Raw genomic sequence first — 19,656 nt, forward strand, 5'->3', positions numbered from 1 at the left:
ACTCTAAACTTGTACAAAACAAAAATAAAAGACTAATCTGGCTTAAAATGTTTAAAAGAAATGTTTCCTCTTTAACGTTGTGCCTTTTTGAGATCAGTTCATCTTCTACTCACTCAACTATTCACAGTAACAGAAGTTTTGACCAGGGGGCCCAAACCTTTTCACACCAGATAGTCACAAAGTTTTCAGACACTTCACTTTTAATACATGTTGTTATGTTGTAGCCTTTTGCTAAAAATGTTGAAGTTAATTTTTTCCCTCATCAATCTAGACTTAACACCCCATAATGACAAAGAGAAAACAGAATTTTAGAATTTTTTGCAAGTTTATTAAAAAGAAAGAACTGAAATATCACATTCAGACTCTTTACTCAGTACTGAAGCACCTCTGGCACCGGCTACAGCCTCCAGTCTTCTTGGGTCTGACGTTACAAGCTTTGGACACCAGGATTTGGGGATTTTCTCAACCCTGACAATTCTGCCTGTCCCTGTCACTGTACCTTGACACGATCCTGTCTCTGAGCTCTGCAGGCAGTTCCTTCAACTGCATGGTTTGGTTATTGGTGTGATATGCACTGTCAGCTGTGAAACCCTATTTAGACAGGTGTGTGCCTCTCCAAATCATGCCCAATCAATTGAATTTACCAAAGGTGGACTCCAATCAAGGTGTGGAAACATCTCAGAGATGATCAAGAGAAATGGGAGGCAGCTGAGCTAAATGTCAAGTGTCGTAGCAAAGGGTCTGAATACTTATGTCAATGTCATATTTCAGTTTTTCCTTTTTAATAAATTTGCAAAAAACTCTAAAATTCTGTTTTCACTTTCTCATTATGGGGCATTGAGTGTAGATGGATGAGGGAAAAAAATAATTTAACTGATTCTAACATCAGTCTGGTTTTGAACTAATTTTTTTGGTATATGCTGAAATACGTTCGTTTCTTGGTGTCGTCTACCACTGCAACAGCTGTATCTGGGTTTTTGGATTATTTTTAAACAATACAAATTTGATTAATTTAGATATATTTTTTCTCAGGTATTGTAAAGTAGTTTTTTAACCAATAATCCATTCTCTTCTTTCAGCAGCTATTTAAATGTTCCCGTCTTTAATTTCACAACTAACACTCACTTTATGACTTTGTTTCCTGTCTTTTCATTTTTCCTGGGGTGCAGTACTCTGTGGGTTATTATGATGTCTGAACAGACAGTAAAACAGAATAATACGTTTTATTATTTGTGTAACTTTTTGACGAGGTTAGGTTCAAATCAGGTTAAAATGATGAAAAAATCAGAAACTTCCATCAGATCAACAAACTCACTATTCTCTTTATTTCTGCAGATTTCATCTCTTTTCTAAACTAATCAGACAGTTTGTATCTGTTTGAGGCTCTCAGCAGCTGGCAACTGATTGGACGAGGAGAGTAGGTGTCATCTTAAAGAACCAATCAGGAGCAGCCTTTTCTTTTGGAGTGCTCCAGTTTAAAACCATTTTAAAGTCCTCCTGCAGGATCTGGTCCTTAATCTAGTCCTGCTGGTCTTACTGGTTGTCCTGGTTGGCGAAGACTCCGGCCTCCCATCGCAGAGCTCGCTGGTTTTTATGTCGAATGACTCGAGTCGACTCAACGACCTGAAAACAGACAGAAGAGAAAAAGAGACAAGGAGACACAGAGACAAAGGGACAATGAGATAGAGAGACAAAGCGATGAGGAGAAGAGAGACAAGGAGACAAAGAGACAAGGAGACAGATACAAAGAGACAAATGACAAGGAGACAAAGACAAGGAGACAAAGAGACAAAGGGACAAAGAGATAGAGAGACAGACAGAGAGACGGAGCGATGGCATTGAATAGGCACGTTTTCAGCCTAAAAGACAATTTTTTTTCATCAAGAGAAACTACCTTAAGTAAAACATTTAGAGAAATCCTGTTTTTCTCGTTGATATCAGGCTCTTATCTGTGTTCAGTCAGGAGTAAGGACATGGTTAGCCTAGCTTAGCATAAAGACTGGAAGCACGGGGAAATGGCTAAATTGCTAGTAATGTGCAGCAGAGACACCACAGTGTCCGGTGGTTTCCGGACACTGTGGTGAGGAGCCACTGTGTCGGCTGCTGAACCCCACAGACAGGAGTGTGACATAAGAGAGTCAACAAGACTATTTCTAAAATGTTGACGTGTTCCTTTAAAGAAGACCGTACCTCGTTGTTCACGTCATCAACCGGCTGGATTCCTGCATACTGAAACAAAAACATAAAGAGAAAACATTAAGCCTGAAACCTTCGTCTGACAGATCCTGCTCCTGTCTGGTGAGAGCCTGAATGTTTTTCTATCCAGGCTCTTAATTCGGTAGTTTCAAGCATTAATTCTGTCGGTTGTGATTTACAGGTGAGTCCAAAGATCATTGAGCCTCCAGCCACACCTGAAGCTGTTACTCTGAAACCGAAATATCTAAAGTAGTAAAGGAAGTGAAAACCTGAGCACAGAGGGTCAGAGGGATAAAGCACAAAACCTCCAAAATAAGAGCCTTCTTATTGACTCACTGAGCTCTCCTCCAGCCTCAGCTTGACTCGTCTGTCCTCAAAGTCCTGCAGCAGTGTCTCTGTAAGACCTCTGAAAGGAGGGAGGGCCGACTGGACCACCGTGGGGGAGGAGGAGAAGGAGGAGGGAGGAGGGGGGGAGGAGGTCCAGGGCTGAGCGGTGATGAAGGAGATGGAGGGTAGACGGACGGAGGGACGAGGGGAGGAAGAGGACAGACTGACGGGTTTATCTGAAACACAACAGAAAGGAAGATACATGAGTGACATCGTAGGTGACATCATGAGTGACACAGTGTGACGTCAGCTGGACTGAAGCCTTGACCTCTGACCTCTGACCTCTGCCACTGTGTCTTTAACAGAAAGATACAGTGGCAGAGGTCACACAGGTCACTGTCCAGCAGGTGGAGCTGTTTCAGTCATCGCACCAGCTCTTTCATTCTTGTCTCTGACTCGTCCACATGGTTCTAACCTTTATCTGAAGTTAATATGAAAAAGGTTTCAACAGTCTGAGTTCATCGGGTGGAGATCTTTACTGTTCCTCCACTGCGGCTCAGCGCGGAAACGTGAAGAGTGAATTCTTTCCTAGACTGTGTCTTTAGAAAATCTTCACCTGATTTGATTGGTTCTCACTGATGAAGCTTCACATTAACTTCACATGAAGTTTAGAATTGATTTCACACAGAATGAGGACTTTGTCTCCATCACTTCCATCAGGAACATGTTGTGCAGAGACCTGTTAATGTCCAGTATGAACAGGAGGAAGAACCTGTTCGCATGGACACATGACAAAAAAAGTCTCCTTTATATATCCTCCAGTCATCTTTGACACTACGTGGTTTCTGTCAGACTAAATCATGTCTTTGTTACTTTACATCTAACTGACATCAGGTTACAACTCACTAAGGGTAAATACCATCCAATGAGTTTTGATTTTCAGCTTTATTGAGCTGCTTAGTGACTGAAACGTCAGAGTCAGGGAAGTTGGCAGTCCAGGAGAGATGTGTGATGTGATGGACATTGATAGGGACCAGAGGACCAGGTTCCCATTGTTTCTCAGCCATCAATGCGCACCCGGCCTTTTTTGAATCAATAACAAAATCTGAGACGCAGCAGTGATTCAGAGGTCTGCGACCAGCTTAAGGTAACACCATGGGATCACATCAAATGTTATGTTAAATAGTCTTAGTAGAAAAAAAGAATTCAATATGACTCTATTTGGAGAGAGAAATGAAGCTGATAATTACAAATACAGATGATCAAATTTGTCAGAAGGACTTCAGTTTTCCTTTTATTCTTCAAAAACTACAATCCAATGTTTACATTTTTGCTCCGTCAGTTACTTTGCGTCTGTGTTTTCATGTTTTGAGGGTTGTCGCTCTCAGGCCAACAGTCCTTGCTAAAACCTTCCAGTTAATCATCAGTCAAACTGCAGCTGAGCTCCTCGCCCTGAACCTCCTGAAGCTGCTGGACTTTGGTCGTTCTCTCACTAGGTTACTCATTGTCTCCGGCTTATATATGACACACAGCAGCATCCACACCAGATCCACTCAGGTTTGACTCTACTCACTACAAAGCCTGAGTGTTTTTAAAAATATCCGTCAATGTCAGACACTTTCCTTCCTGCCAGGTGGCTGTCGGTTTCAGATCATTTGTTTGAAAATCAACCTGCAGAGATTTAAAACCTGCTGCAGAGGGTGAATCCACAGTCAGCATCACATCTGTTTTTATTGATGTCAAAGGTCATGTACCACTGCAGTATCACTGCAGTATTGCCGCGTGGTGAAACCTGCTGTGTTTCTGAGAGGTCGCCAACAAAGTGTCTTTTGTCTGTCAGATATCTGGGTCTACTGGAGGTGGAACGAGTAAGCAGCGGCCATCCTGACTGAAAATCAAAGTGTTCAGCGACATTTTGTGGTTTTACGAGTGGTTATGTTCCAGACTGTTTCTTGGCCCTGAGCAGTAACTTCCTGGAGACTCTACTGCAACATTAATCCATTTGTACTGACGAAACAAACCAGAACTTAGGTAAATGGACTGCACTTATATAGCTATATAGTCTTATTGACCGCTCAAAGCGCTCTCCACTACTGCCACATTCACCCATTTACACACACAGTCAAACATCGCTCTTTTCTACACATACTGCACTTTCTACACACACACTCACACACTAACGACACAGCGGAGGCAATTTGGGGTTCGGTATCTTGCCCCACGGACACGTTGACACGCAGACTGGATGAGCCGAGGATCAAACCACGGACCTTCCAGTTAGTGAATGACCTAATCTACCCAGTGAGCCACAGCCACCAAGTGTTAATCATTTAGCTTTGGAGGAGCTGTTAGGTGGATTATGTTTCTTTCGGACAGAGGCAGGCTAGCTGTTTCCCTCGTTTCGTCTTTATGCTGAGCTAAACTAACCAGCTGTTAGCTGTAGCTTCATATTCACTGCACAGACATTTGCATTTCAATTTATCAAAATGTTGAACTTTTTCTTTAAACCATTTGTTGTATAGTAAAGTTTCCTTTTTTCCAGGATCCTCTGGACAGGGGGCGCTACAGTGGCACTCTGAGCATTCAACATTTAAAACTGCAATTACTTGTTATAATTGACTTATGAATACATGATGCAAGTCAACATTCATCTACTTACTTTATCAGTCAAGTCCACATGTACTCTTTCAGCAGCTGCTGTCAGTAATCACATTGTATTTCCATCTACAGAAGGTTTCCAGTTCAATCTGCTATTCAGTCAGAACCAAAATCATAGACTCCACTCTTCGGTTTCCCTCCACCATGAACAGGCAAAGCATGTAACCCAAAACATGGACCATGGCCAGGTTTACCTGTCCGGTAATTTCGTGAATTTTGGTGAATTTTTATTCAGGCAAATGTCCAGTGGGAGCAAAATTTAAACAAAAGTAATAAAGATGTTAGAGCTAGAGTTTGACACAGTGTATTTCTACAAGACAGGGCCACAGATGATTTTGTGCTGTTTCTGTATTTTTAATGAAGTAAATCCAATCTATCACTTAATCCCAAATTCCAAATAAATTATAAGAAATTAAATTATTCAAAATCAACTGACGCACAGTGAGCCTGGGGCTTTGGGGCTCCTGGAGGTCTGGGATCCTGGAGTAGTTGCTGTGTTTGCAAGGTCTGTAATCCAGCCTTGATAAGGACCACTTACCTGTTTTTGCAGGTGGGTAGAACTGACTGACAGCCATCTTGGCTGCCTGTTCTACCAGGGGAGCTGGATATAAAAGCTGCCGATTGGTTTTTTCCCTGGACTCCCTCAGCTCCTGCTCCCGTCTCAGGGCCTCCTCAATCTCCTTCTCAATGAAATCTGGGGCTCCTTGTCCTCTGGATTGCAGGCCGGTGGACACAAGGTTTTCCCTCCAGGACCGAGGCATGGTTGAGGTCATTTCATGGTGTGATGTCGGTGTTGGGGAGGAGGGAGAGGAGGAGGAGAGGGAGGATGAAGAAGTCATTTGATCCCGTTGGAAGCATCTTGATTCCTGGGGCTCTGAGTCCCTTACAATGAATGAAGAGGGAGCTGAACTCATTTGATTGATGGACAACTCAGTTTCTCCAGGGTGTCGATGAAGAAAGCAGGGAGATGGGAGGATGTATGTCTCTCCAGACTCAGACTGAGGTCTTTCCTCTGTCCTCCTGTCCTCGTCTTGTTGGTCAAACTTGCTCTTTATGTCCTCCAGCTGCTGTGGAGGATCTCCACTGTATCGTCCCAAGATCCCACTCTGCTGCTGAGATATCTGCTTCCTATGGTTCTCATTCTGGATCTCTTGCTGGATGAGAAAGCTCACACGGGTCTTTTCTTTGGCTTTCACGGGCATTAGTGGTCCCTGTAAACGTTTGATTTTGATCTCAACCATCTCCAACCTGCTGTCGCTGTGTTTCAGGCCTCGAGAACGTCGCAGATTCTCCTCGCGTTCCTGAACTAACCGGATCTCCTTTTCAATCGGTGTTTCATACTCACTCGTGGCCTTGCAGCTCCTGTTCTCTTGTTGACTATTGTCATTGAACAGGCCTTTGTCACTGGTGTAGCCACTGCCCATCTCCACCAACAGGTCATCCAAGCCAGAGTCCAGTTCAACAAACACACTGCTCTGTTTGCTCAGACTCTCCTCAGTCCGGCACATCGTCACCTTCCTCTCTGGGTAGGTGTCACCTTCTTCTGATGGTTTAGACTGAGTTGTATCTTCACTTACCTGCACACTGTCAAATGTCTCCACTTGCCTTGAGGACACATCAGGATCTTGCTGCAGAGATGAGTTCAGGTGTGTTTTTGAGGACCTCAGAGGGTCTAGAACTGCCTTCAACTGGCCCTGCTCCATCTTTAGGAACTGTTGTCGGGCAGCACTGAAGTTGATCTGCTCCTTGTCAATGGTCCCAGGTTCAGCAGGGCGAGGAGGTTCTGGTCTGGAGCTGATAGGACTATAGCTCACACTAAAACCTTCTATTAGTTTGTTTGTAGATCTGCTCAGATCCAGATTCTCCAGTGCACTCAGCTGATCTTTGAACGTTGGGTTCTTCTTTGGTGCTTGGCTGCGAATTATCTCGTTGCGGAGCTGCTTCTCCTCTTCCTCCCCAACCACTTTGATGCCATTCTTTGGATCTGTTTTGTACTGTGATTCTTCCTTGCTCTCTGAGAACAGACTCTCTGGCTTCCTGCTGCTGGTGTAGGTCTGTAGTTTGAATCCGTTCTCCTCCTTCAGGGTGGCCAGCTGAGCCTGCCGCTGTGGTGAGACCATCCAGGCCTCATTCAGCTCAGCCTCAGGACTCGCCGGATCCTCCACGAAGGAGTAGAAGCCACAGTGAGAGCCTGAGCTGCTGCTGGGACTGCTGGGGTTGCTTGGGCTGCTGGGATGCCACTCATTGCTGATGCTCCCTCTGTCCTGCGACACCACAACCTGCCGTGCCTGAACCACCACATCCTGGGACCTGTCACCCTGCTGGGTGGAGACAACCACCGATGAGTGGCTGCAAGTGATGGAAATGTTGTCTGCGCTGAACACTGAATCGGCCAGGTCGGGGGCGTCACCTTGGACAGGGCCAGCAATGGTTCGCAGGTCTGAGGGTTGAAGCAGGGGGGACAGGGGCTTCAGCACCCACCTCCTTGGGGTGCTCTCCATGGTTGCAGGGTGCGCTGTGGGGAGCGCTGTGGGGGGCGCTGCAGGGGGTGATCCAGGGGACGCTCCAGAAGGCACTATGGGGGCCGGTGCAAGGAGCACTGTGGGGGGCACCGCTGGGGGTGCTGTGTGGGGCGCTGCAGGGGGCACTGCAGGGGGCGCTGCAGAGGGCACTCCAGGGGGCGCTCCAGGGGGCGCTATGGGGGCTGCTGCGGGGCGCCCTGTGGGGGGCACTGCAGCTGGAGCTTCAGTGGATGCTGTAGGGCCGGTGGGAGATAGAGGTTCTGATGGACAAAGACGATGAACAGAGCTTGATGTTTGAAAACTGTGAACAGTCAGAATATCCTGGCGATCAGAAGCCGAGAGTCTCTGAAACAACAATAGAGAGGAAAGTTACTATGGAAACAAGTCCGTTACTATGGGAACAGCATAGAAACCAACACAATCAGATGTGCTGGTTTCTATGGAAACAATAAAGAGGACGGGTTTTTTTCCATGGACGCAGGTTTGTTACTATGGAAACAACAGTGAGGGCAGATCAGTTACTATGGAAACAGCACAGAGGACACATTGGTTACTATTGAAACAGCTGAAAGTACAGGTTTGGTTACCCTGGAAACAGCAGCACCAGGTTATGGTCCCTCTGTTCTGTACCTGATCTTTTTAGTTCTGCTTTAGTTTTTTACGAGGTCGTATTATTAATAAACTGGTTCAGTGACAATATAATTAATTCCTGTATGCCCTTGCAAAGCATTGTGGGATTCAGAGTCTTTCAGAACAAATAGAATTGATGTTAATATAATGTTATTATTACATATCAATCTGTTCCTTCAATCATCAGTAGCAGCTGTCAGATATTAATTGCTATGATTAACAGTGTTTCTGTAGAGGTCTTACTACCATCTAAACTTTGGGCGAATATAATGGGTAACATTGACAAAGCTGTAAAATGTCAATAAATCAAACACCCCTTAATTCACCACAAAAGAGCCCATAAAGTCTCTGATAAACTTACTGATGTTACTGACTGAAGCTTTGACATTTGAATGGAATAAATTGTCTGGATTTAAAGAGAAATGTAGTGAAGGGAGAACAAAGTGTTTTGGTTTAGAGGTTTCATTAAACACTGCAGGTGACTGTCAGGTAACATCTGGGAAGAACTGTGTGGTCACCAGTTGTGTTCTATGGTTTGGAGAAAATATAAATGAATTCCGAGAATGTGATAACACAGTTAACAGCGTAGGTGGTAAAGCCGCTCGCCAGGCCAGGAAGGTAACTGAGATCAGGTGACTGTACAGGCGGAAAATATTTGTTCCAAAAGCTGGACTCAATCATTCCTGTATTTTATCACTGGAATTAGTTTATAATCACATCCGCTGTCGTTTACAGACATCTGAGTTCAGAGTAATGACAATTCATCAACTACTGAAAATGATGAAATTTAAAGAACGGATCAGTTTCAGCCAAAAAGTTGTTTACAGATTTTCAGACATATCTGTACTGTTTAAAATTCATCAGTTTGTTGAATTAATTGCAGATCAGCTCAATGATTGATCTATTCAATCGGATCAGATGACGATCAGAAGAGTTTTTAATCGGATTACAAAACAACAGCTTGATTCTGAACGAAGTCGTAGGTTCAAATCCAGACTCAGTGACGATAGTGTAATAAAACTTTAGAAACACAAAGCACAGATGTAAAAGTGTAGCCTCAGTATTAAACCGACCGGAGAGGCTCTAATATTGTGCTAGATACAAGAAACAGTTTGAAGTAGTGGAAAGTAACTAAGTGCATTTACACAAGTTCTGTACTTAATTAGAAACTGGAGCTACTTGTACTTTACTTGAGTAAAGCCCCCCACCTGTTCAATAATCTATTGTCACACCTGTGCATATAACTAAATCAACAAGTGTAATCCCAGCAATCTGTAGTGGTTGTCATGGTAATCAATAATAAAGTCTGAACGATCTGAAACCTCGACATATTTCAGCCTGTTTCCTCGACACACTCTGATTACTGTGTGAAGCGTCACTGTGAGTTTAAGACTCACACAAAGCGTTTTTTACGTCACAGGTTTCCAGGTCTTCATTATAACCTGAGCATAAGGCAAAGGTTGAAGTCCATCTGACTCTGGCCTCCACACTTTTACTGTACTTCATATTAAAAAAAATACAGCACAAGATTTATCGCATGCGTGTATGTAATGAGACCTCACTGGAATCCTGTTTTATTTGCAGAGTTAAGATAAATTAGTCTCCCGCCCAAACCGCTGCAGAAAACATTAGAAACCTGAACACACAGTGCACAGAAACTGTGTCCATTCATTTACCCAGTAGAGTCCAAGTATCTAAACTTGGCTCCACATTTTTTAGTGATACAATGAGAATAATACAATATACTATAATGACATTACACTACGAAAAGGAGCCATTCTGCATAATGAATTCTTCTACTTTTGATACTTAAAGTAAATGTTTGCGTTCCATTCTGCATTACATTGTGTACCTGTACTTAAGTACGTTTTGAATTCAGTATTTTTGGACTATGGTATTTCTACATTTACTTGAGTAAAGGAGTGGAGTACTTCTTCCTCCACTGACAGTTTTTGCACCAGGAACAATTTATTAATATATTACAATGAAATTGAATAATTACAGCTAAAAACAAACATGTAACTCCTGGCTTGACGAGGCGACGTGACCCTGCAGAGGTGACACTGGGCTCTCGGAGGATAAATTAGCTGAAACTGACTCATTGAGAGGCTCTGAGAGTCAATCTGAGTCGCTACGGATGAAGCGTGAGACGTGGTGTAGGTGTGGACATGTTTAGAGAAAACACAGACGCAGCTTCTCCTCTGATGCTTCATGTGTTTCACTAGTTTTACTTCAGTCTGTCCAACTCTGATAAGCTGCCGCTCCTGCAGTCAGTCTGTTGGTCTGCTGATAAAACACACACACACACACACTCACACACACGTACATACACACACTTACACACTCACACATACTTGTACTTAGATCTTTGTCAGGGCAGTTATTGAAATTCCCCAGCCCCTTACCCTGACCTAAAACCTAACCCTAAACCCGAACCCTAAAACCAGGTCTCAACCCTCAAACAGCCCAGGTGTGAGGACCAGACAAAATGTCTTCACACTCTCAGGTCTATAACTCACTGGTCTTCACAAAGATTGAATTACATGATGTTTACTGCAGCGCCACCTTTGGGACAAACTCTACATGATTAAGACCCCAGGAACAGAACATTTTATCTGAGTATTTTCTTTTCATAAAACTTTATACTTTTACTGCACTGCATTTATTTCATAACTTGAGTCACTAGTTACTTTACAGGTTAAGATTTTTTCATACAAAACACGAAAAGAGTTTATCAAATATGAGCTGAAACCATTTACAGAAAATTAACTGGCAACTATTCTGCTGATCATTCAGGTCATTTTTCATGTCAAAATACCAAATATTTTCGGTTTCCAGCTTCTGTAATGCGACGCTTTGCTGCTTTTCCTTTTAATCATTTGATTCATTTTGAGGTTTATACAAAACATTGTTTCAGCTCTGCATTTCTCACTATTTCTGAATTTTTATCAACCAAACAAACAATGGAGAAAATAATCTGCAGATTAATCCATAATGAAAATAATCAGTAGTTACAGTCCTACATTACACAGTTCACATCAGCTCCACTCCAGCTACAACAGTAAATCCAGTTTACCTAATAATGCATCGGTGATAATTATCTAATGATATAATAAACAGTAACATAACAGTTGAACAGTCACAGGTATATTTCTCTTTTACTTTACCTTTACTTTTAATACTTTAAGTACATTTTCCTGATTATACTCACATACCTTTACAGGGCAGGACGTTTACTTGTAACAGAGTACTTATACAATGTAGTATTGGTACTTGTACTGGAGTAACAGATCTGAGTACTTCCACCACCTCTGCTAAGAACAGAGAACTCATCAGTATGGTATTTGTAATGAACTCTGCAGCCTGTAGGGGGCGCCATCAGTTTTTACGTTTTACACAAGAAATATTTTTGAAATTGTAAAAGTTAGATATTTTGCGTCCAGTTTGGTATAAGACTTCTCATCCGAAAACATTGACTCTAATCACTGTTTCAAACATGGAAATTAACATAACCAAAACTCCGCAGGGACTTTAATTCAGAGCAGACTGACACTCTGAAACATTCAGATTGGACTTTAACATGTTCGTGTTTTGATTCTGTGTTTGAATTAGTGTTAAGAGATGGTTTTGTTATTATATATTTTATTTTTGTTATTAAAACAGATTTTTCTTATTGAAGCTGACTTTCTTACCTGAGATCAGTTTCCCGTGAGCAGCAGCAGAAACAGTCTCAATAACAACTGACAAAGTTCACTATCATCCCATCAGAGGCCCCGCTCACCACACACAGACCCCGCCCACCCTGACAAACACACACACACACACACACACACACACACACACACACACACCTTCACAAAGACACAAAATCTCATTTCTTCAAATGTCTTTTTGTCAGTGGAGGAAAGTAATTAAGTACATTTACCCAGGTTCTGTACTTCAGTACAGTTTTCTCTGTCTCTGGGCTGCAGTCATGGAGGATCTACTGTGAACCATCTCCACAGACTCTGCAGCTCTCTGACATTTAACAAGTTTGAGAAATAGTTTTTATTCTGAGGTTTGTGAGTAAAAGTGAATGACTTTCACTTTTGCCTGTGACTTCGGTGTAAATCGTGACTTTCAGTAAGTTCAGGTGCTGGTGTGTGGTTTAGTTTGTAGGCTGCTGCCCCCGCCTGGTCAAACAGGTCTCTGACATCTGACGTCACCTCACACGTTTCACATTAATTCATGCCAACAGGAAGCCAGCCTGCAAGGAAGGACTCCCAAAACCCCAAGAACCCCAAAACCCCCAGAGGACAGAAGCCCAAAAGCCTTGTTCATCTTATTCAGCCACTCAGTAACTTTTATAGGAATAGATGTGACACCATCTTGGTATCCAGTCCTCCCAAATGAACTCATTAGGATTTCATTCACTAAGTTTAATTACTTTTGTCAGCTGAATTAAACTGGATTTTTGGTTTGTTTTCTTGTTTGTCTCACCTTGGTCTCCTGGTCCAGACTGTGACAGAGAACCTGCCATGGAGGAGTGTACTTGAACATCCTGACCTCGACTGGTGTCAGCTGGATCTGACTGGTTCCTACTGGTTCTGGTCTGGATGATGGTGATGATGATGATGATGATGATGATGATGTTAGTCAGACCCTTAGCCAGCAGGAACCAATCACCATCAAGCCTGCCAGAGACAAAGAGGTGCAACATTTACTCAAGTACAGTTCTGAGGTACTTGTACTTTACTAGAGTATTTTAAATTTCTGCTACTTTATACTTCTACTGCACTACAGAAATATTTTGTACTTTTACTGCACTACATTTACTGACAGCTGCAGAATTTTTTAAAAAGAAAAAACTGAAATATCACATTGACATAAGTATTCAGACACTTGAAATTTAGCTCAGGTGCCTCCTATTTCTCTTGATCATCTTTGAGATGTTTCTACACCTTGACTGGAGTCCACCTGTGGTAAATTCAATTGATTGGACATGATTTGGAGAGGCACACACCTGTCTATATACTGTCTCACAGCTGACAATGCATATCAGAGCAATAACCAAACCATGAGGTCGAAGGAACTGCCTGCAGAGCTCAGAGACAGGATTGTATTGAGGCAGAGATCTGGGAAAGGCTACAAAAAAAATTCTGCTGCATTGAAGATTCCCAGTCGAACAGTGTCCTCCATAATTCTTGGATGGAAGAAGGTTTTCTAGAGCTGGCCGCCCGGCCAAACTGAGCCATGTGGGAGAAGGGCCTTGGTAAGAGAGATGACCAAGAGAAGACAAGAGATGAAGAGATGACTGGAGAAACTTCCAGAAGGACAACCATCACTGCAGCACTCCACCGACCTGGGCTTTACTCCAGAGTGGCCAGACTGAAGCTTCTCCTCAGTGAAAGACACATGAAAGCCGCTTGGAGTTCGCAAAAAAAAGCACCTGGCGGACGGACTGCGAGAAACAAGATTCTCTGGCCTGATGAAACCAAGATTGAACTGTTTGGCCTCAATTCTAAGCGTCATGTCTGGAGGAAACCAGACACCGCTCAACACCTGACCAATACCATCTCAACGCTAAAGCGTGGTGGGGGCAGCATCATGCTGTTGCTGGTGTTTTTCAGAGCCAGGGACAGGGAGGCTGGTCAGGGTTGAGGGAAAGCAGAACGGAGCAAAGCACGGCGATATCCTTAATAAAAACCTGGTCCATTGAACTCAGTACTTCAGACTGAGCAGAAGGTTCACCTTCCAGCAGGACAATGACCCTAAGCACACAGCCAAGACAACACAGGAGTCGCTTTAGGGACAACTCTGTGAATGTCTGTGAGTGGCCCAGTCAGAGCCCTGACATGAACCCAATCAAACATCTCAGGAGAGACCTGAAAATGGCTGTCCACCAATGGTCCCCATCCAACCTGACAGACTATGAGAGGATCTGCAGAGAAGAATGGCAGAATATCTCCAAATCCAGGTGTGCAGAGCTTGTTGCATCATACCCAAGAAGCAACAAGTCGTCCAACCAGAACGACCATATAGGTTGTTTGTCCCCACCCTCTGAGGCGACCCATAGGAGTGTCTCATGAAATATGGTGGCAGGTGTACCAGACGTTCATTGTCATGGTTACAATAATAAACATGTGGTTAAGCATAAGGAACAGTCACGGTTTGGTTTAGTCACAAAAAAAAACTTGTTCGGGTTTAGGGAAAGATCGTAGTTTGTGTTAAAGTAAGTACTTCATCAATGTTAGAGGACCTTTGTTGTCATGGTTACAACAATAAACACACAGTTAAGGTTGTGGAATGGTCATGGTCAAAAACAACCATGTTGACTATTGGTTTTAAATAGCAAATGAACAACGGTCTCCTGTGTGAACAGGACACGGTCCTGTATTTTGTTGACCCATCCATCCACTCCACCCTTGTCCCTATGAGGCTTTGTTGCTCTTTATACGTCACCTTACTTCATCATTTGCCAAAGAAGCCTCAACTAAGCACTGAGTAAAGGGTCTGAATATTTATGTCAATCTGATATTTCAGTTTTTCCTTTTTAATAATTTTACAGAAATTTATCAAATTCAGTTTTCTCTTTGTCGTTATGGGATATTGAGTGTGTACTGATGAGGTAAAAAATGAGTTTAAATTATTTTAGCAAAAGGCCGCAACATAAGAAAAAGTGAAAAAAGTGAAGGGGTCTGAAAACGTTCTGAAAGCAATGTACACCTGTAGCCACGAAGTTTAAACCTGGTAACAGGTCTCTATGTTGTGGCTGATTGGTGTATATTATTAATAATATTAATATTTATTATTATTGTTAACACTGACAAAGGCCATTTTGCCTGTATAGTGGAGATTTTTAATTCTCTGTTCATCTGAAAGTATTTCTGAGATTACTTCGTCCACTGGTTCTGGACTCCGACCCCGGGTCCAGTGACTGGTTCAGTGACGTATAATTTTGTTTTTGTCATGCAATGCACACATAACAATATGAACCTTTAACTCATTGTGGAATATTATAACTTTTGTATGTTGTGAGCTTGTTTTCTGTAATCGCTGGTTTTTTGTATGAGCTGTACGTATGCAAACGTTTGGGACCTTGCGCTGTTCAGTTAAACTTATACATGAATATTTAAGTAGAAACCAAACTAAAAGTCAAACATGAACCACATTCGAAATCTGAAGCTTAAAACTGAGTCTGTTTTAGTTTTAACGTGATCATAAATGAAATCAGAGTGAAACTCACCTACACTGTAAAAAAAACCCTTTAAATTAAGTCTTTCTTTAAACTGAGTTTTTCATTTCTTAAAACAAGTGAAAAAGTGTCAGAAATCAGTTCTTCCCACTTCACTGCAAATCAACAGCCAATTGAAGTTGAAGGTTCTCACAGATTCTAGTGCAGCGACCTTCCTCCTGTTTACAGGTTCAGACTCTTCTAGAAAACTCTTCTCACTGCGTTTGCAGATTTTCATTTTCACTTACTAAAAGAGTTCAGGACTCAGAGAGAAACAAACTGGACAGGACCCAACCTGTTCACTGTTTACAAACAGTTGTTTCCTGTTGTTACCGTAGAAACACAGCTTTCAATCACTGTGGGAGTGTCAGCAGCAACCAATCATCTTGTCTGAATGTCGGAGGTGGGCGGGGCTAACATACACTTCACATTTCATTACATCACTGATTGTAACTTTATCAAACTGATTTGTAGATTCATCCGGCAGCTGATCACCAATCAGCTGATCAGAGACACACAGGTAGGTGATGTCATGATGATGTCACACAGGTAAGAACAAACAGAAACAAAGTGAACATAGACTCACCTGCAGGTTCAACTCCGCCAGCTGATGGAGGACTGATCCACACAGACTGAATGTGTGTATGTGTGTGTGTGTGTGTGTGTGTGTGTGTGTGTGTGTGTGTGTGTGTGTGTGTGTGTGTGTGTGTGAGTGTGTGTGTGTGCTTGTACTTCTATCTTCGTGAGGACCAGTTTGAGTTACAGACCTGACAGTGCGAGGACATTTTGTCCGGTCCTCACACCTTCCAAGGGCTGTTTGAAGGTTCAGACCTGATGTCAAGGTTCAGGTTAGAATCAGGTTTAGGTCAGGGTAAGGGGCTAGGGAATCCATTATGTCAATGTCAATGAGTGTCTTCATAAAGACAGAGGTACAAGTATGTGTGTGTGTGTGTGTGTGCGTGTGTGTGTGTGAGTGTGTGTGTGATGGGTGTGGTCAGTCATTGTGTGTGTGTTTCTGTTGGTCAGCAGCATTCCTGAAATATTCTACTACTCAGCAACACACACACACACACACAAACACACAGACACAGACACAGACACACACAGACACACACACACACACAGACACACACTGATGTTTAACAGATTAAAGAGTTGTTGTTCAGTCTGAAGCTTTCAGCTTTAAAAACATCATCAGGAGCAGTTTCGTTAAGGGGTGGAAAGTAAATAAGTATATTTACTCTGGTAATGTAATCAAGTATACATGTAGCATCAAGTATATATGTAATTTTGAGGTACTTGTACTTCACTAGACTACTTCCTGCTACTTTATACTCCCACTCCACCACATCTCAGAGGAAATACTGTACTTTTTACTGCACTTTTTATTAATCTGACAGCTGCAGTTTTTTTAAAGACAAAACTTATGAACTTTTATTCACTGTCATACATTAAATCAAACAATTTGTAAATCAAAATTTTACAGTTTTTCTCAATTTCTGAAACACGTTTTCTGAACGCATGGCTCATTAAAACTCTAAACACAAATAAAAAAGCTCACACACAAATCCAGCCCTGATATCGCCACATATGCTTCTTCCATTACTTGTGTGAGGGGTATGTGCTCATGAGCTTGCGTTAATATGAATGCTGAAGAGCGGAAAACCGTGGGAGGTTGCTGAACCAGTTGTGGACCAGTTGTGTTGGGCGGTCCATCTGCTCTGCTGTAGTGAGGACACTTTGTGGTGTGTCCAGGAAAGTGATGAGATGGACAGTATTGTGGGGGCCGAGGGTTGATGGGGATGGAGGACGCCTTGGTCATTCATAGTTGCGCACGTGGTGATGTTTCCCCTTGCGGACCAGGAACCTCAACAATAGCACGCTGGCCAATGACGTTCCTTCCTAGTGGGGAACTGCAGCTGCATCTAACTCAAGAACTCTCTGAAACAAACAACACAGCAATCTCAGGCAAAGACCTAAAGCAATCATTATTGTGAGGTATAAAACATTACGACACATAATGTGTCTGTACAGTGCGGATTGGATGCAGTCAATTACAGTATTGGAATGCAGAGGTCTTACTTGCACGTAGTCATAGCGCAATTCTTCGACTCTTTCAGAGTTTCTCTCGAATGTCACCCTGTAGACCTGCTTCATTTTTAGGTGGTTTCACTGTAGGACATGGTCGAGTGTTGACAAAGTCACCTGTTCAGTATTTTGGAATATACCGTGGTCTTCAGTGATTTGAGTTTGTATTTGCGTTGGTCTTAAAGCATTATTTGCTCCGACAATATCGTGTGTTTCAGTCTCCTCTTGAGGTGTCAAAAATCTTCCTCTTTCAGTTCTTTAAAATATTCACTATAATTATTAGAAAAATACAGTAACAATACTGCACATTGACAAAGTAGGAGTACAGTTCTCAATTTTATACATACAAGAAACATTTTTTTACAGGGTTCAACAGAAATTATTGAGTTCTGTCTTGATATGTAGTGCTACAGTAAGGGGAGTAGAATTCTTACGTGTTCTCATGTCTTTGTGTCTGGACGATTGAAGCCAAAGTGAAGTGGCTCAAGTTTGTCTGGCCTCCCAACCCTGCCTCTATCATCGTCGGACCATGATTGACCACGCTGGCCAACAAAGTGGCCCGAATCTCATCAGAGGCAGTTGCTCTCCTGCGTCGTAGTCTTGGTCTTCCTCTTGCTGGTCCTGCTTGTCCTCGTCCTTCTCCTCTGACTCTCGCTCTACCTTTCTCTGCAAAGTTGGCATTCACTGTTCTCCGACACAAGAGAGCTCACCTTTGGCCCTTTTATTGCTAAAGCTATGATTGCTAATTGAAAAGCAACAGGTGTTTGCCCATATGAGGACTCAATGGTGTGATTGGTGGTTTGAGCTTAGCATTCTGAAGGGCAGCGTTTTTTCACGTGAACACAAGAGATTTGATCAATGAAGACTGTGCCGAGTGTAGAGAATTGTGAGTCGTGTTTTGCAAGAAGTTTGGTTTAGGACTGCACAGTGAGTGAAAAGCAGGGAATGTGTTTGTATTTGTGCAGAATTGGTGTAAGATAAGGTACATGAGTTTCAGGTTTTAGTCACTGTGTCTCAAGTTCCAGTGCGAGTGTGAAAACAATTGAGAAAAACTATAATATGATTCAATGATAGTGAGGACTGAATTAAAATAATAATCGTTGCTGTAATCATCCTGATGATCATGTTGCCGTGGTTGTAGTTTGCAGGATTCCTAACAGAAATTTTATTTTATTTTTTTCTCTTTTATTATTTCTTATAACGTGCTTTTTTGTTTGTTCGTTTGTTTCGATTTTGTGGAAACAAAAACAAAAAAAAAAGACAAAAAAAAAACAGGGCATGTGCCAAAATCCTGCACAATAAATCTTGTGACAAAGACAACGATTATAACATAATTCAGCTGAGCTCTGTCTTGGCCGACTATACCAACAAAATCATATCAATGATAATCATCTGATAATATCACTTCTCTGCCGTCGTTGTTGTTTCCCGCAGGAGGCGACCCTGACCTTCAGTCAGCTGGTTACCACGACAACAGGAAGAGGCTGCAGGACATCCCAGCTTCCAACTCTACAAACGGGTTGGGTGGGGTCTTCACAGAGTCCTTCACACAGCACCGACAAACAGAAACCTGATCCTGGACTCTGGAAATAAGGCGACTGATCAACAGATCAGGTTTTCTGGAAACTCAGGCATGTTGTTTAAGGCTAATACGGATGTTGGATTTATCTATTTTTACTCATTATATTTTCAGATAAAATAAAATAAATAAATAAACATTTCAGTTGTTCACAACCTGCACTGTAAAAACACCAACATTTATTATTTGGCATTAATAGCAATTACAAGGTGTTTGGCCTTAGAAACCTTAATTATCAGCATTTAAAGTAACAACTGAAATTGTGTCAACCAATCTAATGGTTCTCATGTTTTAATGACAACGAGTGAAAGTTGTGTTAACTTTTTTCTTTGTTTACTTTTCCTCTGCACTGTAAAATCTTATCATCAGTTACATTAAATAAACTTTCATTATTAACTCAGTTTGTCAGTTTAAATAAATCATTATCACTTTGAAAACTAATA

The 19,656-nt window shown here is 42.2% G+C and overlaps 1 protein-coding gene and 1 long non-coding RNA gene across 2 annotated transcripts; both read right to left on the minus strand.

The window, feature by feature from the left end:
* Positions 1-294: 294 nt before the first annotated feature.
* On the minus strand, positions 295-7,777 carry LOC120790307 (mitotic spindle positioning). The gene is made up of 4 exons (XM_040127679.1): positions 5,720-7,777; positions 2,533-2,759; positions 2,191-2,229; positions 295-1,623 (listed from the first exon to the last, which is right to left on the minus strand). The coding sequence occupies exons 1-4, from the start codon at positions 7,680-7,682 to the stop codon at positions 1,534-1,536; spliced, it is 2,319 nt and encodes a 772-aa protein (XP_039983613.1). The 5' UTR covers positions 7,683-7,777; the 3' UTR covers positions 295-1,533.
* Positions 7,778-17,036: 9,259 nt separating this feature from the next.
* Positions 17,037-18,314, minus strand: LOC120791120. Its single transcript, XR_005707606.1, has 3 exons — positions 18,069-18,314; positions 17,629-17,904; positions 17,037-17,487 (listed from the first exon to the last, which is right to left on the minus strand). It is a non-coding gene; the product is annotated as an uncharacterized LOC120791120 (long non-coding RNA).
* Between the last annotated feature and the right edge of the window lie 1,342 nt (positions 18,315-19,656).

The sequence above is a fragment of the Xiphias gladius genome, chromosome 6 (genome assembly GCF_016859285.1).
Source record: "Xiphias gladius isolate SHS-SW01 ecotype Sanya breed wild chromosome 6, ASM1685928v1, whole genome shotgun sequence".
NCBI classification, from domain to species: domain Eukaryota; kingdom Metazoa; phylum Chordata; class Actinopteri; order Istiophoriformes; family Xiphiidae; genus Xiphias; species Xiphias gladius.